This window comes from Telopea speciosissima, chromosome 8 (genome assembly GCF_018873765.1).
Source record: "Telopea speciosissima isolate NSW1024214 ecotype Mountain lineage chromosome 8, Tspe_v1, whole genome shotgun sequence".
In the NCBI taxonomy this organism is placed as follows: Eukaryota; Viridiplantae; Streptophyta; class Magnoliopsida; order Proteales; family Proteaceae; genus Telopea; species Telopea speciosissima.
This window is the reverse complement of record NC_057923.1, coordinates 5,794,739-5,815,382: the sequence shown is the minus strand read 5'-3', so window position 1 is coordinate 5,815,382 and position 20,644 is coordinate 5,794,739. Positions and strand designations below refer to the sequence as shown.

At 39.5% G+C, this 20,644-nt stretch overlaps 1 protein-coding gene across 3 annotated transcripts; it reads right to left on the bottom strand.

The window, feature by feature from the left end:
• Positions 1-635: 635 nt before the first annotated feature.
• Positions 636-12,815, bottom strand: LOC122671370 (serine/threonine protein phosphatase 2A 57 kDa regulatory subunit B' theta isoform-like). 3 transcript variants are annotated; one of them, XM_043868534.1, is made up of 4 exons: positions 12,658-12,815; positions 12,287-12,451; positions 10,512-12,179; positions 636-1,498 (listed from the first exon to the last, which is right to left on the bottom strand). In XM_043868534.1, the coding sequence occupies exons 3-4, from the start codon at positions 11,727-11,729 to the stop codon at positions 1,139-1,141; spliced, it is 1,578 nt and encodes a 525-aa protein (XP_043724469.1). In that variant the 5' UTR covers positions 11,730-12,179; positions 12,287-12,451; positions 12,658-12,815; the 3' UTR covers positions 636-1,138. The 3 variants fall into 3 exon arrangements, with proteins under 3 accessions (XP_043724469.1, XP_043724468.1, XP_043724470.1); XM_043868533.1 differs by having other exon boundaries at positions 10,512-12,451; XM_043868535.1 differs by lacking the exon at positions 12,658-12,815 and having other exon boundaries at positions 10,512-12,520.
• Positions 12,816-20,644: the final 7,829 nt, after the last annotated feature.

The following is a 20,644-nucleotide window of genomic DNA, read 5'->3' as shown; positions in this document are numbered from 1 at the left end:
ATATGATCCTTTCTATAAGCCACAAATCAATCTTAGTGGTCCACCTCTAATGTATGGACCAGTTGCCCACCACAATGTACCAGACTCTTCCAACATTTATTTATAGTATGTTAACAGTGAAATTTAAAAGAACAGAGTTCTTTTAAACATTTTCGAATCTTAAATTTCATGGGATTCAAATCTAAGCTGTTCTTTGAATTCAAATCCAAGTTAGAGTCAGCTAGTCTAAGGACACCATCTTATCAGCTAGTGGTATCACTCTTGTTCCTTTTCAAGTAGGGTTATTAACATTTTGGGAAAACAAAACCACCTGCTAGGTTGCGTGAAATCTGCGCCCAGACACAAGAGCTCACGAAATTACCTCCTACACCCATGAAATAAAAAATCTCATCCATGTTAATGCTTTTGTGTGTGTTCTCATTGGTGTAGGGGCCACACAACCTAGCAGCGATCTCTTGCCCTAACATTTTTACTAAAGGAATAGTAAGGACAGCACCTAATGAACTAAATCTCTGAGAAAGAGAGAGATTCCTTCATGTGGTCAGTAACATTGACAATTGAAACAATTCATATTTATATCCTTTCTCATTTACCCAATGTATCAAGTATATAAGAAGCATAACAGAAACTCATGCCAATAAACACTTCCATTCTTGAAAGAAATAAAAATAAAGGCATACACATAAATAAATGATGATTGAGTGGTTTAATTCGCATTCCGGAACCAATAGAAGCAAAAGAAGTACATGTGCTTAGGTAGGTAGATACCTCTGACTTGTAGCTCCTCTATGTGACCCTTTAGAGTTTATAACATCAACCAAGAAAAGCCAGAATTACTAAGCATCTTCCTCTATGATTGTGAACTGCAGTTGCTTGTAAACCCCATATGCTTTGTCCCTCATATATACAATCTGTGTATAAAACCAGAAGTTTGGGCCAGTTTGTTCCCTGTACAGTGATGCTGTTGACCCTCTGGGACCCGACAACCCAAAACAATCAGAAGTAACTAAGGGTGAGCAACTAGAGTACGAAGAACAGCATTCCACCTCCTAAAGCTTGTCACCTGTTTCATTGCTCTCACACCAATTGGAAATTTGAGACCGTTGGAAGGAACTACCAACAGATCTCTTTAATCTCTCTAGCCCACAGATGCATGGGGGAGGAATACTCGAGTAACAAGAACGACTTCGTTACTTGCAGCTTTTGATGCAGCAATCTCTTCTAACCGTTTCCAGGTGGCCTCACGCTTTGCTTTGATCTCCTTCTCTTTTGCTTCGTCCTCCTGAAACTTGACCAAGCACTCCTCAAATAAGCCAGGATCAATATCAGAGAAGATCTTGCGTACATTCAGTGTCAAGCTCTGAACTGCCTGATTCCAGTGGCTTCTTGCATTTTTCTCTAAGGCAGGGAAGATAATGGGCAGTATAACTTTGCGGTTTTGTTTGATTAAGTTCTCGATGTGATCATTGTTCCATAAGAACAGAGCCCTTTCTGCCACCTGCAACCAAGACTCAGTTAGTGGCGCTACTCAGTTTAAACCCTCCTCATATACACTCTATCATGCCATATAGGTAAATTAAGATAAGAACATAACTGTGCATTTAATCCTTAATTCAGTTAGGAACTTCAATTCTGATGGACAGGACAAGTGTTTCTTGCTACACAAAAGCAGGCAGCATGGTAAATATATATATGGGCTGATGTTCTCTGTGCCGCAGCGCAGCCTGCGCCCAGACATATGGGCTGAGTATTCAGGGAGGCAGGGTGGTCATTTCACCAACACCCATGTGCCTGGGTGCGGCATGCGCCCCTGGCACAGAGAACATCTATCTATATATATATATATATATGTTAAAAAAAAACAGAGCATCCCAGTGCACAAGGTTCCCGCTACTGCAGGGTCTGGGAGGGGCTAATGTACGCAGCCTTACCCCCCTACTTCGCAGGAGAGGCTGTTTCCAAGACATAATATCTGTTAATCGTTCTCTAATTAGTTGTGTGGGCCATCATTTATGGGCCTTGGTATAGTGGTGCTGTTGACCCCCTGGGACCTGCAACCCAAAACAATCAGAAGTAACTTAGGGTGAGCAACTAGATTACGAAGAACAGCATTCCACCTCCTAAAGCTTGTCACTCGTTTCATGACTCTTGCACCAATTGGAAATTTGAGACCGTTGGAAGGAACTACTAACAGATCAGTTTAATCTCTCCAGCCCACAGATGCATGGGGGAGGAATATTTTATGTGTATATATAAAATATATTGGAAAAATTACTTTAAATTACATCAATGTATATAAACCATAGTTCACAATTTCGCTGAAATCTCAGCAAAATTTAGCTCGTTTTGACATGCCTGAGACAAAACAGGAGGTGAAACCCAGAAGCAGCATAATTTTGGTTTAAAGTCTTAGTCATTTCGACTGTTTGCCCCCCAAAATGGCCAAGCAAAACTCACGAAAAAATGCACTGTTTCGGTCATTTCGGGGACTAGTTCCATCTTCCAGTGATGCCGTAGCATTATCTTGGTTGGACCAACAAAACCCAACCTGGAAACCTAGACTGAGACGAACCGGACCTAAATCAGGATTTCGGTAAAAAAAGGAGTAGATGGGAATTTGTTATTTGTTCGGGTTATTCTTGTAACCTTCATTTTACATTTTAGGGAAAAAAATCCCCATGCTGTCCATTAAACAGACACCCTCTCACAGGGCTTTTTATTCATTTTTTCTCTCTTCTCTTACCATATGGGTCCCCTACTAATGATACCGTCCCGCACGCTGCCATTGGCGTGGGAGACTCCTACACTGGCAGCTTCGGGAATCTTCCCCCTTTATTAATGTAGAACCAGTCCCCAACGAGACTAAGGAACTAATTCCACAGTAGGATTGTTCCATGCTAACAACATCACTTAATACCACCAATCCCAGCAATATAAGCTCCATAACTCTTAATAGTAAATAAGCAATAAATTAGAAAATAGAGAAGAAGAGGAAGAAGAAGGGAATAGATGGTTTGAGTATCTGACTCGCACCTAAGCCTCTCACTTCAAGGTCTCTCACCTCACATAGGACTCTCTCCTAAACAATTAATTAGGGTTTACCTAAAGTTTTGGTCCAAAATATGGCCATTTGACCACTTTAATGACTAAACGAAACATGAAGAGTTTCAGTCGAAACCCACAATATTTCGGTTTCAACTGAGTCTAAACCATAATCTCATACCTTGCGAGGCGACAACTTGACAACTATTGTAACATATGTCTGCCAAGGGCCACAGTCATTGGTCCTTTATTGTAAACTCTGAACTAGAAAACGCCTTGACAACTATGCAGAGATGTGACATACGTCTGTCAAGGGCCAGTCGTTGATCCTTTATTGTACACTCTGAACAGATAATCCTAATAGTTGACACATACACAGATTTCTTGCAAGCAAAGGGGAAAAGACAGTAGCAGCACTAGTCCCCAAATAGCCCCCAGGAGATGGTGGATCTATTCCCAAAAGATAAAAGCATCTGCACAGAGACTGCCACTCTGTTCCATGGCCCAAAAGGTCTTTCATCTTCTGCAATCATACAACGTATCTGATGACCTTACGGCAGAATACACCTATGAGTGTACCCAAATTACAACAATCCCCCTCAAGTTGGTGCATATTTATCACATATGCCCAACTTGCACAGAATAGAATGAAACACCTTACTACAAAGCCCTTTAGTGAAGACATCAGCCAATTGATCACCAGATTGAACAAATGGGATACATATAACTCCTTGATGAAATGGCGGTTTATCTCAACGTGCTTTGTCTTGTCATGCTGAACAGGATTGTGGGCAATACTAATAGCAGATTTGCTATCATAGTACAGAGTCATGGGTGAATTGGAATTAACACCAAGGTCATGATAAAGAAGACCCTTAAGCCACCACTTCAAGATCTTGGTAATATCTCTCTTTTTGAAAAAAGCGAGACAAGACTTGAGGCGAAATGAAATATTACCCCAACTCGGTCGAGATCTCGGTTCGAGATTTGGACCAAACTTACCTTTATAATGTACATATCTCGACCGAGACAATCGAGATCTCTCCAGAACTCGACAAAGAAGTGTGCATTTGACCTGATTTTTTAGGATTTTCGACGGTGGTTTATGATAGAGATATATGTAATAAGTTAAGATTGATGTATTGTACACTTTTACATTTGTAATGTTTATTTAAGTTGTTTTCTATTAATTGTATGATTTGATTGCTTTCAATTACTAAATTATGTGTAGAATAGGGCCTATTAGTACATCGTCGCCTACCAACCTAGGGTCTGAAGTGAAACTCCTATTTGGACTTTGTTTTTGCAAATCTAATAGTGCCATTGTGTTTAATTGGCCTAAAATAGGCTAAGTACCAAGTTCCAGGCCCAAACTAGGTCTAAAACCCATCGAAACCAACCTTCGAGTTCAAAAAATAATTTTACACCCACTCGCCGAGATCTCAGCCCAACTCGGTTTTTTGGCTGGGCAAAACTGAGTTCTTGAACCTTGTCAGCCACCAAAACTCACATATGCCATGTGTCATAGCACGGAATTTAGCCTCTGCACTAGACCAAGCAACAACAGCTTGCTTCTTACTCTGCCAAGTCACAAGGTTACCTCCTACAAAGGTACAATAGCCAAATGTGGACCTTCGATCATTAGGAGAGCCTGCCCAATCGGCATCAGTGAAGCCTTTCACACCCATGTGACTATGAGGAGAAAAAAGAACCCCTTACCCTGGAGCTGACTTTAGGTATCTTAGAATAGGATACACAGCATCTAAGTGGGTCGAGTATGGGTCATGCATATACTGACTCACCAGACTCACAGCATGAACAATGTCTAATTGCGTAAGGGAGAGATATATCAACCTTCCCACCAGTCGCTGATAGCCTCCTTTGTCAATTGGCTCACCATCTTTGCCCTTCAGATGTGTGTTTGCTTCGAGAGGAGTATCAACAGGGCAACAACCAAGCATCCCAATCTCGGATAAAAGATCCAAGGTATACTTCCTTTGAGAGAGAAAGATTCCCTTACAAGAACGAACAACTTCAAATCCCAAGGAAGTACCACAATTGCCCTAAATCTTTGATCTCAAAATCTTGTCCCAAATATTGTCAATTTAGCTATTTCAGCTGAGTCACTTCTAGTAAGGACGGTATCATCAACATAGAAAATGAGAACAATAATGTGATCACTTGACCGCTTAATGAACAAGGTGTGATCAACATTACTTTGAGTGTACCCAGTTGTGACCACAGCCTTATGAAAATTCTCAAACCAGGCTCTAGGGGACTGCTTTAGCCCATACAATGCACGCTTCAACTTACACCTTCCCTTGAGTTTCCTTACTTGAGAATCCTTGAGGAACTTCCATATATACCTCTTCTTCAAGTTCACCATGGAGGAAAGCATTTTTAACATCAAGTTGTTGTAGATCCCAACCCAAGTTAACAACACATGAAAGGATAACTCGAACGGTGTTTAGTTTTGCAATAGGTACAAATGTCTCCTGGTAGTCAATCCCATACATTTGGGTGAAACCCTTTTGTAACCAACCTAACTTTATATCGATCCACTGTTCTATCAGCTTTTTGTTTTACCGTATATACCCATTTGCAGCCCACGGGTCTCTTGCCTGAAGGAAGAGAGACAAGGTTCCATGTATCATTTTTTCCAAGGGCTCTCATCTCCTCTATCATAGCCTCTCCATCTCAAATCTGCCATTGCATCTTGCCAAGACTGGGGAATAGAAGTAGAAGACAATGAAGAAAAAAAATGCACGATAGGTAGGAGAGAGGGAATCATAAGATACAACATGAGAAATTGGGTGTTGGGTACAACTCCTTTTCCCTTTGCGGACAGCAATAGGCAAATTCAAAGAGTCATCACTAGGATGACAAAGGTTACTAGGTTCCATAGTTGTCACGGCGTCTAGGGGACCCAAGGTGTTGGAGATTGTCCAAAATCAAGGCGACACCAACAAGGCACACAAGTCGACTAAGTCGCCTGGACACCTAGGTTGACAACTATGCCAGGTTCAGATTATCTGAAGAGAGCGGTTGGCCAAGTAGAGCAGCAGTAGTGGTAATATTGGCTGAATCTTTGCAAGACGGAGAGCGAGTGAACACCTACAATGGTTTAGCACTTGGTACACTGTTAGTAGAAGGCTGCTCCCCTTGCACAAAGGGGAGCACATCGAGCTCAGGACGAGACAAGGAGGGATTATCGAGAAGAATTAGCGGCATGTCGTCAATAGAATGCTCCCCCCGAAGAGGTGCCGAGGAATAATAAGCAACGGACTCATGAAACACGACATCCATAGTGACAAACATACACTTATAGCCCTTCTGAGTGACAGAGTAGCCACCGAAAATGCACCGGAGCCCCCGAGGGTCAAGTTTGCTAGCAAAGTGATGGTTGTGTGCGAAACACACAACCAAAGACCCGTAGAGGAAGAGTAAAAGAGGATTGTTGTTGGAGAACATTCAAAGGAGACTAGGAACTCAACACGCGAGAAGGCATGCAGTTGATTAAGTAGACAACAGTAAAGACGGACTCACTCCAATAATGTTTAGGGACATGTATTTCAAACATTAGAGCGTGTGTGACCTCCAAAAGGTGACGGTTTCTGCAACATCGTTTTGCGCTGGAGTATCCAGGCAACTAGTTTGATGGATGATGCTTCAACAGCAAGATAGAACTGAAAAGATCCCTCAAAATATTCGCGACCATTATTATTGCGGAGAACTTTACCAATAGCATTAAACTGGGTTTTAATCATATGCTGAAAAAGCTGAAAGCAATGAAGCATCTCCTCTTATGACGCATCAAATATATCCAAGTAGCACAAGAATGACAATCAATAAAAGTCACAAAATAATGATAACCACAAATAGACACACAACGAGAGGGACCCCAAATATCAGAGTTAATTAAAACAAAAGGTTCAGAACTCATGTGTTCTGAAAGAGGGTAAACAGCACGAGTTTGCTTGGCAAAAAACACAAGCATCACAGAAAAAGTCATTAGGATTACACTTCTGAAATAGACTAGGAAAAACAAGAGATAAAGTCCTAAGAGGTGGGTAGCCTAAATGGCGATGCCACTGATGTAACTCTAATAAGGAGGAAATGGAAGCAAAAGCAAACGAATCCAACTGATGAGTTCGAGAGGTAAGAATTGAAGCCGCAGGGTGACTGTCCTATAGCAGATATAGACCACCACTCAATCTACCACTGTCAATCGTTCTCCCGTCACCAAGTCTTGAAACACGCAATGAGATGGAAAAAATGTGACCATACAATTTAAGCCCCGAGAAATACTACTATTAAAAAGAAGATTAGTAGAAAAATTGGGCACATAGAGAACAGAGGATAAAGGTAAAGAAGTAGAACAAGAGATGGATCCTTTCCCAAAGACACAGGAAAAAGAATCATCAGCTACTTGAACAAGTTCCTTACCTGACCCTGGATAAAAGGTAGAAAACTGACTAGAGGAACCAGTTACATGGACTGTAGATTCAATTATTCAAGATGATGGAATAGTAGAAGCACAATGACCAACAAAAGTGATACTTGAGTGCACAAAGTTGGAGGCAGAAGAGATCGAACTACAGGTGGCAGAAGCCGTAGAAGTCTGTGTTAATGAAGAAGTGGGTTCTAGCCTAGACATCAGTCGGCGGAGAACAAGTAACTCATCCTAAGAAAACTGGCCCTTGGTGGATGCAGGAGGTGGCACCTCAGTGTGATGTGCATAAGCAGTGTCCGAGGCACCACGTCCACGGCCACAGCCACGTCCACATGTAGCGGTGGAGGTAGGACGGCATTGTAACTTCCAACAATAATCCTTCGTGTGACGTTCTTTCCCGCAATACTCACATTTCGCCGAATCACCAGTTCACGATCAGAAGTGTGGGTAGAACCACTCCGTGACTGAGAACCAAAGCCTATGCTAGTGTAGAGAGCTGATCTCTCCTGGGAAACGGGTTGTAGCATGGCTGTCCAACGGCTCTCCTCAAGCTGAACTAGAGCATAGGACTAGTCCAAGGGAACGGGTCCCAACTGAGAAACTGGGATTGCATATGATCATACTCCACATTCAATCCTACCAAAAAATCATAAACACAGATCATATCTTCACGTTTCTTGAAGTTGGCAGCATCGGTATAACATGTAGCCTGAAAGGTCTCATAGAAATCAAGTTCCTGCCACATGCTGCGCAACTCAGGATAGTACTGGGACAAGGACATCTCATTCTGGGGGGTTCCATGAATTTTCTTCCGCAACTCATAGACTTGTGCAGCGTTTCCAACCTAAGAGTAGGTTTCCTTGGCTGCTTTCCAAATCTTCTCAGTAGAGTCTAAGAGAAAATAGCCACGAGCAATCGAAGGTTGCATAGAGTTAATCAAGAAGGACACGACAAGAGAGTCATCAGAAGTCCATTTTTGTAACGAAGGACCAGCAGTCGTAGGCTTCACAACTTCACCCATAAGGTATCCGGTAAAGCCACGGGCAGCAATAGAGAGGAAGCAAGAACGTGACCACATCAAATAGTTGTGGCCATCCTAGTTGATGGAGCTAACTGGGAACAAAGGACAGTCACTATTAGGGTTGCGAGTCACACCTTCAGTGTTAATAGATGTGGTACTTTCACCAGACATGATTGCTGATCAAATGATGATCCCAACTGCTCGCTACATCACGGTAAAGTTGAAAAAGCTGCTGAAGCAAAAGAGCATCACAAGGAAAATCCAGCGGAAAAGGAAGTCGCTGGTTTAGTCCATACGATGCAAACCAAACACAAAAAAAGGGACCCTTGGTGGGAAAAGAGAACCACTGAGGGTTAGATCATGTAGAAGCCTCCCGGAGAAGAGGAAGAGGGCTGTAGAAGAGAGGGAAAGAAAGACAAAGCTCTTGCAGTAGAGGAAAGAAGGGAGTCACGAAAAGAGGCCGCGAGAGGTGTGAGGGAGTCGAGAGGGAGGGGCAGTGGTGTTAAGAGTGGTGAGAGAGTGAGTTGCGAGAGGAAAAAGAGAAAGAGAGAGGCGTAAGGGTGCTGGCGGTGCTGCTGTGTTGCTTCACAATGGCGGTGGCGCTAGACAAAAGGACAGGTACTAGGACAGGGATCCCAAGACTGATTCCCGCTCTGATACCATGATGGAAGTTATTGGGGGATAATTGCTTGTGTCCCAAGGGATCACAGCCAAGTTCTATTTATAATAAAGGAGAAAAGAACAAAATTACAAGTATACCCTTAGGGCAGAATACACCTATGAGTATACCCAAATTACAACAGTATCATCTTACGTTAGATGGTTAGAATCTCAGTTCCAGGTCCCAATGGAAACTAATGGAGGTGGACAACATTCTTAGTATGAGATGATGATGAGGAACAAAAAAAAATTCCTTTCAGAAGCAGCCAAAATGATAGGTTGCTTTTGGGACTTGATAAAGAAATTTTTACCCTCACTTCAGCCAACAAAAATAACTACAAATTCCCTCCCCTCACTGCTGCTACAATCAACGAAACAAGTATCTCCAAAACCAGTCTTGGACCACACAAATTTAACTCTATTACCCCAACTTCCCCAAATCTCCAAGGACCCAATGAGCCATTATGTCAGTGAGCTGAATTCTGGGATTATTTCTGCCACAGGACTCCTTGATTACAGACTCTTGGCCTCGATGGCCAGTTTCTACTCCCATCAAGCATATGTTAGAACCGAGAAGAGGGAACCAATCACAACTTTAACCCCATCTTGGCCAGTTACAGTCCAGCAGAAGAAAATAAGTGAGAACATATCCACATCCATATCCTCCTGTTTCTCCTCTAATGCACTGAACCATGGATCTCCTCTAAGAAATCCAACAAACCAGACAGCTCCACAAATGTCCTTCATTACTAGATGTAAATGAGAGGTTTCCCATGGATGAGACAATCCATCATTCATGACTCATTTCCAGCCGAAAAAGAACCCAAACATGTAAAAAAACTTCTTCCCTTTCCTTCTATTCATTGTTATAAATATAAGCACAACTATTCTCGATAAAACACACGTGGGGATGCATCAAACACAAGCCAAAGCATTATAAAAGGCTGAAGCCATAAAAGGAAGAAAAAGATTCTAGATCATTTTGAAACAGTACATATGACTTTGTCTATTTTAACCTATGATCCTGAACAGCATCATCCAAAGAGAGGGGGAAGAATGTACAGATAAAGGCTGGATTATTAACAAACAATAATGTGATAAGTATACAACAAGGTAAACCATACCTCTTATTGTTGATTGGAGGAGACCATTTAGTCTCCATTTGAATTAAACAAAGATATGAGATCGTAACGAATAAAACATAAAACCATTTACTTGGAGCAAGAGAAGCAACATACAGAAAAACCATTTCGTTGAAGCAACGGAAGCATGTCTCCTGCAGAAAGGAATAGGAAAAGGGAGTAGCTGGTAACAAAACCTTGCAAAAGTTACTACCTGAAAGTGTGAACTGCTCAAACAACGAGCAATCTGGCGGAATAATGGTACCATACAGCGCTGGAACTCTTGAGGCTGAGTCGCTTCCAAAACCTCCTCCAGCTCACCTAAGAACATGACCTCTTTTGAACTATTAGTGATTGGCCAATACTTCAATAGGCCTCTTATAACAGTATCAGAAAGCTTACAATCTTTCTCTACAAATTGTGTAATGCAGTAAGATAACTGCTGATGGTACATGGGTATGCATTTTGGTTTGTGAAGTGGAATCAGAACTCGAACAAGAAACAGTTTGTGCTCTTCCTTCAGCGGTAGAGCAAACCCATTGATTATACTGCCCAAAATCTCTAACAATTCAGCAATCCCATTATGCTTCTCTGTTTCAAACATAAAACGGTAGAAGATGTGATTGATAGCTTTCCGGATGAATGGGCGGTGTACCATAAATTTTCCATAGGTACGGTGTAGAATTGTTTTCAAATATTCCCTCTCTCTGGGATCTTCAGAGTCAAAGAGATCTAGCAGCCTGAGAACAAATGAGTGATCGATGTACCTTTTAGCTAACTTTGCATCTGTCTCAGGGGATGCAACAAACCTCAGAAGGAACTCATACACAATTTGCAGGTGTGACCATGCAGGGTCCATTAAAGGTTCCTCCTCTTCCAAATCAAAGGCTTCTAGAATCTTGTTCTCACGCGGTGGGGATGTGAACGCTCTAAACAAATTCACCGATACCATTTTTATTATTTCTTGCATGACAGCTTCTGTGAACTTCCCATTTGCAGAAGTAACAAAATCCACAAGCTCTAGCAGAGTCTGCCGTTTGATTTCCTTTTCTTTCAGGTTCTTTGTTGGGTCAGTGAAGTCAAACACGAAGCAACATAAGTTCAGCTTTCTGATAAACAAGTTTTGCTTCTCAGAGCTGGGGACATCCCTAAAACTAGGCAGTGCCTCATAGGCACATGTTGCAGAATTTCCATTCATCTTTGAGTTTGCGATTGATGAAAGCTTATTCCCATGATTGACCCCAGAATTTGAAGCAGAATTAGAGGCTGGAAGAGATGAATGGTTTGGGTTCATAGACCGGCTATTTGATAGATCGTTGCTTCTTGAACTGGCAGAAGAATTTGAAGAAGGGCCAGAGGATCCACCTGATTCACGATTTTCAGCCGACTTAGAGGGCTTCCGAGGGAGCCTACCAAGTATCTGCTTGATCATAATTGAGTTAATAAACAAGCAGCTCCTCTTAAGCCCAGAAACCTGCTAGGTGAGTGGTTTCCTACAGCTCCTTCAAAACAGAAAACACTCAATCAACAAAACAGAAAACCCCTGGTATCAGTAAGAGAAGAATAACCGAGATTCATCAACCCATATCAAAACAGTGTTACCAGTTGACTGTCTTCTCATCCACCCAAATATTTTATCTCTACTTCCCCATCTGAATACTGGTGCTCTTTCCCTCCTCTTCAGTTTTTCCAAATACGGGGGCCAGGTCCCCCTCTTCATCTGAAGAGAATAATCAAAGCCACTATTAAAGCGAAATTTTTGTTCTGAAACGCCCTTCCAAATCCAAGATCAAACAAAACAACGAAGTTTCAATCAACCCACAAGAGCAGAAAACCCCCTCAGCTTTTCAACTTTCCGAAAGATGATATTTTCCCCTTCTTTCTCTAAAACCCAAGTGAGATTAAGGGGAAAAAAGACAACTTTTTATCATAAAATCAGAAACCCAGATGCAAGAGAAGACAACTCAAACCAAAGATCAAGAAACACACCCCGGAACCTTATGTCTTATATGCTGTCCCAATTAAAACCAAGGGCCAGGAAAAGAAGGGTGCAAGAAGAAAGAAGTATAATCTCAGCTTTCGCTTTTTTCCATTATGTTCCCCAAATTACTTGTAATTCGGCTGGATCAAAAGGCAAGAAGATCCGGATATGATCTAGAAAAACAGGATAGCATTCTTCACTAAACGTATTCAAAGAAGACGGAAAATATTAAAACTAAGCAAAAATTAAAGAGATAAAATACAACTAAATTAATATAGATGAAAATTTTTTTTCCTCAAAAAGCTAAAGAGAAGAATTGGAAGAAGAAGGAAGATGCCCAACTGAAAATAAGAAAATGAGCGATTATAATAATACTCACAAAGAGCTCAACTGGTCCTGATGAGAGATATAAGAGCAAGCAAAAAAGTCAGTAGTCGAAATCCAGAAAACCCACTAACGGAAAAGGTCAGACAGACAGTAATCCTTCTTCTCTTTGCTGTAGCCGTTTTTGTTTGTCAGAAAAATGAAAAACCTCTTCTCTCTCTTCTCTCTCTTCTCTCTCTTCTCTCTCTTCTCTCTCTTCTCACAGGAGGCTTTGGTTTGGAATGAAAAATAACACAGTAAAAGGGCTAAAAAAAAATTGGATTAGGGATTCAAAAAAGAAAAAGAATTACTTTTTACAACCAGTCTTTAGCTTTTTCGCATGTTTCCTTTTATTCTCTCTTCTCTTTAATTAAGGTGTTCTTTTTCTTTTATGCATAAAATATTATTTTAGTAAGATAGTTATGAAAATTAAGAGTAGGTAATCTTTATTTATATAAATTATAAATTTGAATTTTCCATTATTATAGATGATCATTACCAAATTTTATTTCTTTTCATACATTCAGGTTATGTTTGGATGTCAAGAAAATAAAAGAAAAAGAGACATATTTTATTGAGACCACCAATGATCAATCCAAGCGTTCAAAAAGCCACCCCCATAAAAATTTCAAAAAAAAAGGAAAAACAAAAAGAGAGACATTTTGGAAAGAGGATTAAAAAAATAGAACCTTGATACGTGGTCCAATCAGTGCAATGCTTTTTGCCATGGTCATTGGTCAGCTATATTTATTAGCAATGGGCCCCATGAAATAGTTGGTCTTTGAAGTCTTAAAACTGAAATGGACTTTGAATTGAGTGGTGATCTGTGCCTTTGTGGCCCTTGCAACAGCTTGGGTTTTGAGGTCCTTCTTGTGTTGAGATGGAAAGTGTTTTTTCACCCATGGAGAATGAAGAATCTCTTTTCACCCTTGATGATTTCACCTTGTGATTGGATTTTTGCATCATCATAAATTTTAGAGAAAAAGATTGTTGCCTGGTTGCATAGCCTTATGCTCACACACACACACAAGGGGGTGACCCCTTGTGTCCCCTCATTGGTCTTGTGCTGGTGCAGGCCATGGTAACATTCTTCTTCTCTAAACTTGTTTTATCAGTATTTATATATATCTGACAATGATAACTCTTCAAATTATTTTGAATTTTTCTCTTACTCTCCACCTAAAAAGAACATTTGAGAATATGATATTGAACAATCGAAAGAATGTGACAAATTCTAAATACACCTACAGAGCAAAGAACTAAAACACGATATTGTATCTGCATATTGGCTGATATGTATCGGTAGCCTGACCCAATACTAATATCGATATTGGCCTGATCATCCATTAATAAATAACCACTGACTTGTAAATGAACCGCATATGACTCTTTTCGATAGATATACTTAAAAGGTGAATGGTTCAGATGAAGAATTCTGTAAATATTTGATGAGAGGATGTATAAAGGTAAGGCTGAGTGTCCTACGAAAAAGTTACAAAATAAACATTATGGTGTGTATCTGCGCTCAGATACAGTCGGGCCTAAAATGACTGTCCCGCCCCCATGAAGAGGCAGGGGTGCCAGTCGTTTCGTGTCCACCTGTGTCTAGGCGCAACTACACATCATAGCACACGATCAAATGGCGTTTCATTTCCCAAATGATTATTTGGTTGGAGGTGTTTAAAGGATAAACCCAAGAGAGACCGAGAATAACTGAGAGATCATCTAAAATGGTGTGAAAGCACAGTTCAATCAAAATCATAAGAGTGATGGGGTCTTAACTGTTGAGAACTATAATATCACAATGTGATCTCCCTTGCTTTGTCCGGTGAATTAAGCTTTCCAGAGTTAACGCTCTAAATAGATTGGATGGTCCTTTTCCAAAGCTTAAATTTTGAAACCCAACCACTATCAGACGGCATCCACCGCTTGAATGGGTCAACCCAACTATTTCTCTCCACCCCCATGGTGAAGAGAGAATCTATTAATCTACCTCATCTAACCTTCTGATTGAACTGAAGAGAGGTATTTTCGATCATGAACAATAAAGAATGAGAATTAATGATGAACCCCGAGTTCAATCATGAAATCACATCACCATTGGACATGATTGAAGGAAAACTTATTGGGTTGTTGGATTTTAATCAAGTGATCAGTTTCAACAAGTTGGTTCACCATAAATAGGGATGGAGAGATTACTCTCATTACAGATAATGTCAATCAAGATAGATAATTAAAGTGAGAAAGAAGATGACCTAGAGTGGCACTTTGTTCTCTCTCTCTCTTTCTATACATGAAATGACCTTTTTGTCCATATGCATGAAACCGTTTCATCACATCTCATTGGTGTGTTCTCTTATACGGTTTGCCTGAAAATCCCTCTCTCTTAATGATTTTATATCTTTTTATTGCTAAATTTGTAAAAATAATCACAAGACTACCCAATGATATTTGAAGTCAAATGTCGGATGGTCAGAAGATGGAAAGTGCAGTTGTAAAGGTTGAAAGTTTTGAAATAATGACTTGAAAGAGTCCTATGCTTGAAATCAAAATAGGTACAATTAAAAAGATTAATTAATGATAGGTTGGTATTAAAAAAGATAATATATTAAAAATAAATGAATTTTCTTTTTTTGGGTAAAAAAAAGATTTATTGAAGGATAGAATGTGTATAGCCTAAAGCATAATATATTTTATTATATATAAATATATAATTACAAATTAATTATAAAAAAGGAAAGCATTAATTAATTAATTAACTACAAATCATAATATAAAATGAGAAAAGCAAATTAATTTGAAATCATAATTACAAATTAATTAATTTGACTATGTAAATAAGAAAACATTGGAAACAATATAAAATGGTATGAGTTAATGGTGGAGATGTCCTTAAACATAATGAGCCCTTGAATGACTAATAATAATGATGAGAATAAATTTTATTTAAATATAAAAATGGTGTTAATATATTACTAAACAATGAAACCAAGCTGTTCTTAAACTCTTACATGATAAAAGAAATAATTTGTTCAACAAATTTTGATTATAAAAAGGCCTACCATAGAGTAAAATTGCATAGAACATTCATACCCTACTAACTTGAGTTGCATTACAAACGATACCTAGGTAATAAATTCCTAAACAGTACTTCTCATAGGGAAAAATGGCCATGCCTCAAAAGAGAGCATTTAAACTGTGGGGAAGAGTTCTCTGCGTGAGAGGGTGACTCGTGTGATATGGGAGAGCATGTGGCAGCATCAACAAGGCTGATCATTATTGCCATTCATGGAGGCGGCGCGATCATATCACCCCCACTCTATGTCTAGTCGTAGGGCGCACACTCCCCAGTAGAGAACTTTATTTTCCTTAAACTATTGTGATTTTCAGTAATCAACTTCTACCTGTTTAAGATAAGGAGAGGGTTCTTTGAGCAAGTGGCATAGGAGAGTGCACCAATGAGGTGCGATGAAACAGTATTATATATAGAAGAGCAATGAGATCATTTCATGTGAGGAGGAAAGAGATAAACACAAAGGGTGCTAGCGTACCATCCCCCAATGGCTCAAGAACCTTTTTAATTTACCTTTCAACTTCTATTTGTTACTACAATTAAAAAGTTTGCAATGATTTCAAATATTATACAAATGGTGAGGACAACTGCTAGCGTAGCTTGCTTGAGGCTAGTATAATAGAGCCTAGCCCTTAGGAGGTTTCTAGTACGAGGCCTCCTATTCTTCATCTAGTTTAGGAATCCCCCACTCCCCCTCCCTCCTCCCCCCCCCCCCCCAAAAAAAAAGAAAGATATTATACAAATGGCTTCAAAGTTTAAAAACTCGGAATCAGGAATAGGATTGGTTTCCATCAATTACGATCATACCATTCCAAAATCGCCCGAAATAGGCTGGACTCGCTGCCCTAAAGGGGGAATGAACCATAAACTAAGAGGAGGGGGGGAAAAGATTTAGTCGTCTTCAAAATAAACTAGGGAAAAGGTTTCTTTATAGTCTTGGAGAGAGAGAGAGAGTTTTCTCTCATTTATTTTGTCGCATGGATGATCAAATATTATCCAAATTATATGGACAAATATACCCCTATGACCTTTACTCACATGTCAAGTTTCAACTTGAATGGAATTTGCCAAGTGGCAAATTAGGGCTTCAAAAAATCCACAAAGTGGGAGAGTGCACAGTGCATGTTGGAGCATGGTGCTTGTGAATGGGACATATATGAGGATGCGTGCCAACACACAGAGGCTTATATGGTTGAATATGGGTCTGAATTTTGTTCAATGTCCTGTACAAATTGTTCCCCAATTTATCCAATGATTAGAATTGCCAAATCATCCGGCCACACAGTAGAATTAGAGATCCCATGGAGAGTATCCTCTCTACACTAGACTGCAAGATTTGATAAAGGGAGCTAGACGGATGACCATACAATATGCATGGATTAAAAATCGGAATCGGCCAAGCCTGATCTTGATTCCTGCCGTTTCAAAGCAGATGATCCAATGGGAGTTTCAAGGGTTCAGACGGAATGTAGTTGATTCAGGCCAATTCTCGATCGATTCCAATCGGTCAAGAATAGAATTAGACCAGAATCAGCTGGACCCGATTCTTTTGTTTTGAAGCCCTAATCAAATGACACCATCTGATCATTGGATGGATGGATGAATGAAGATGAGACCCTCCTTTCTGTTCTCTCCAAAGCAAAAAGTGTTAGTGAAGCTCAGCATCCCTCATCCATCATCCACACTGTCATCACCGATACTCGGCTTCGGTTCTCGGAGTATGTTCAACCGGTGCTAGACTCTCCTTCCTCCTGGTCTTTTTTTTCTTATTGGTCTCTGCCGGTTTCCTACACCACTAACCGTGAGATGCCCTTTTCTTGGAGTGCTCTGCCCCCAGGCTGGACGACTGTCAATTGTGACGGATCTGTCCGTTCTTCTTTTGGAGGATATGGTACCATTACTCGTAACCTCTCTGGTCAGCCCTTTTTTGCTATTGCAGGTGGCACGTTGGATCGTAACATTCTTCAGATGGAGATTCTGGCCATTAAAGTTGGCCTTCTTAAAGCCCTCAGCTTGGGGTTGGATAACATCCTCTACATCTCTGACTCCCTTATGGCCATCCACATCATCAATGGCCGTATGACTACTCCTTGGTACCTGTTTGACTCTCTTGACAGTATATGGGACCTCCACGACTCCTTCCATCATATCGAGTTCCACTTCTGTGTGCGTGAGACAAACTTTTGTGCTGATTTTTTGGCTGACTTTGTCCATAGTCCTCAGGAGCTTCATTTTTGTATAGATAGCCTCCCCTCTAGGCTTCTTGACCTTCTCCACAAAGATGCAATAGGTCACCGTTACTTTAGGATGTAAATTTTCATTATTCTAATATAATCTTTTCCTTTTTCCAAAAAAAAAAAAAAAAAAATGCTAGTGATCTCCCAAAGTTCTGGTCATTCGTTGGTAGGAGAAGAAGTCCAAAGTCTAAACTCCAAACTCCAATTACATCAAATATATTTAAAGTAGTAAACAGAATCAAACTTGTAAGGCGAGGGTATTCTATTCTAACAATAAACCAGCTGACTTAAATCAAATCCTTGAAATGGAATGTGTCAAATTAGGGCAAAATTTTCCATCCAGATCAACAACCACTAAGATTTAATAAATAAATACTAATTAATTAATTAATCGAGATTCGAGAATACTAAAGGCTTGGCTTACATAGCTGTGCCAACATTTGAATATTCCACTATGGATCGCGGCGAACCTTCATGAGAAAAAGTCACCCTTTCCGTAAATAAAAATTAGAGAAAATGACATGTGGGTCTCCTCCTTGTATAGTTTTTTTTTTTTATTATGAACCATGCGATGTCTCTTCCCATGCTTCTATTGATTTAGCATGGGAGATTCTCTCCTACACCAGCAGTGTATTAATCCCTTGTATTAGATTATGGATAGATAAAACAACCCTTTGGCTTGTCTCCATTAAATTTCATGCATAACATGTAATAGATTTTCTCCCAAGCATTTTCAGTGACCAAATCAATAAAGGGCTGATCACTGATGTGGCAATTCAAACCATTGAGATAGTGAGCCATGTGGATTAGTCATTTGTCAAATTTCAAAACGATTCATTGTGTATCGGACAATTTCCCATGTAATGCTTTTAGGTATAAACTTGAATCAATAATGACGATAACATGTTCATAAAATTTGAGTACCAAGATGTTGTATTTTGGTCTAAGTAGCATGGACAAAGAGCCCCATTTCTCATCCTACCACACAAGCAAAATCACTCGTATATAGTGGTGAAGAAGGCATGCTTAGCTTAGGCCTTGTTCCTGGTATGACCTCAAATAGAGCTGATTGAAAAGCAAAGATCTATGTGATTGACCCTATTTAATTGGACTATGATGATGTGATAATGTTGTTATATTACACTTCATTTCGAGGCTTGGAGCAGAATGTTGGGGAGTTAAGAAGCAGTAATTAGCTAAGAAGGGTCTATACCCTAGAATTTGTGTAGATGTTGTTTCCAACACCCCACCCCCTTTTACTTCTTTATTATTATTTTGCTGTCTCTTCTAGGATCCGAATCATCGACCCCATTAAGCTGGGACAAGGCGATGACTTTGTTGTTGTTCTTAAATCCTGGTCAAAATTATCATTTTCGACACCCCATATGGAAAATTTTTATTTTAGAAATTTCCATAGTCAACCAAAATAACTGGAAACTTTTGTTCAATATCATCATAGATTAAAATAATTTACTTAACAACACAATAGACCATCTGAGTCTAAGGTTTCAGATTATTCACAAATAAATTAATTTTGTTCAATTTATATCAATCTATAATAGGCCAAAATATTGCCACAAGATAAAAGAATATTCCAAAATTTTCGATGGAAATTAAATTTCACTAATTTATGAATTTTATGCATATTATAACTTCATTATAAGAAAAATATGAATTTATTTTATTAAATTTACTAAAGGGGCATACCTTTGAAAGAGGAAAGAGCTTTACCTCTCTTACACTTTTGCCATATGGTAATAATCCTTTCAGTCATTTTAAATACATAAAAAGTTGCCTGAATAGATCACATGTCAAATTTGGTGACATATCTCAACTAAATGACCTAGTATTTATGGGAATTTTGCTTTGTTATCACAATTGTTTTTGTTCTCCAAACAAAAGTAAATTATTCAAGTCATTTCCAAAGCCTTATTCAAACATATGGTAAAGTCATTTTCAAAAAAGAAATCAAATTCAACAGAAATCCAATCCATGGTCACAAAATGTTGTGGACAATACATCCACAACTTCAGAAAAATGGTGACAAAGTGTGCATGCCTCCATAAATCTATTAGAGTTGGATTCCTTATCCCAATAAAATATTCAAGTTCATCAAAATTATACAATCTAGAACAAAATAAATGCAGCATTTTTCTAAATTGCCTTTGGAGTCTCCAAGAAGGACTAAAATTTAAAACCATATTTTAGACAAATGAAGTAGATCCAAAAGGGCATCAACTATTTGAAAAGGCATATATGCTACTGAATTCTGCAATGGCTCTCATATCATGAAGAAAAGCGCTACAAGTTTTGATTAGCACATTTGCAGCCATAGGATGTGATCAGTTTAAGCAATGTGTCAGCTGAAGCACAGCATTCATGTTTGACTACTACCTCAGTCAAAGGTTGTTGCAGGTGGCTGGTACCACAGCAATGATGAAAGACAGCACATCCCTGGTTAGGTATCATCGGCAACAGTAAGCAGGTCAACTCTAGCGATATACCCTGTGCATTTTTTGTTGCTCCACAAGGACAAAAGTCAGATATAATATCATCTTAAATAGTAAAGAGGTCATCCTTGTACCAGTTTTACTTATCTCAGAGAATAGAATTTAGCTTCTAACGGTCCACAAATCAGCATCTACGTATCCACTGTAATGGTTATGATTTGTTTCCCATCTGGTCATCACTTC

What these genes read in the sequence shown, in the direction of transcription:
- LOC122671370 (XM_043868533.1), bottom strand. Translation starts at nt 11,729, where the DNA reads ATGATCAAGCAGATACTTGGTAGGCTCCCTCGGAAGCCCTCTAAGTCG. An exon ending in TGAGCAGTTCACACTTTCAG is followed by an intron (nt 1,499 to 10,511) that starts GTAGTAACTTTT and finishes TCTTGGTTGCAG; the next exon opens with GTGGCAGAAAGGGCTCTGTT.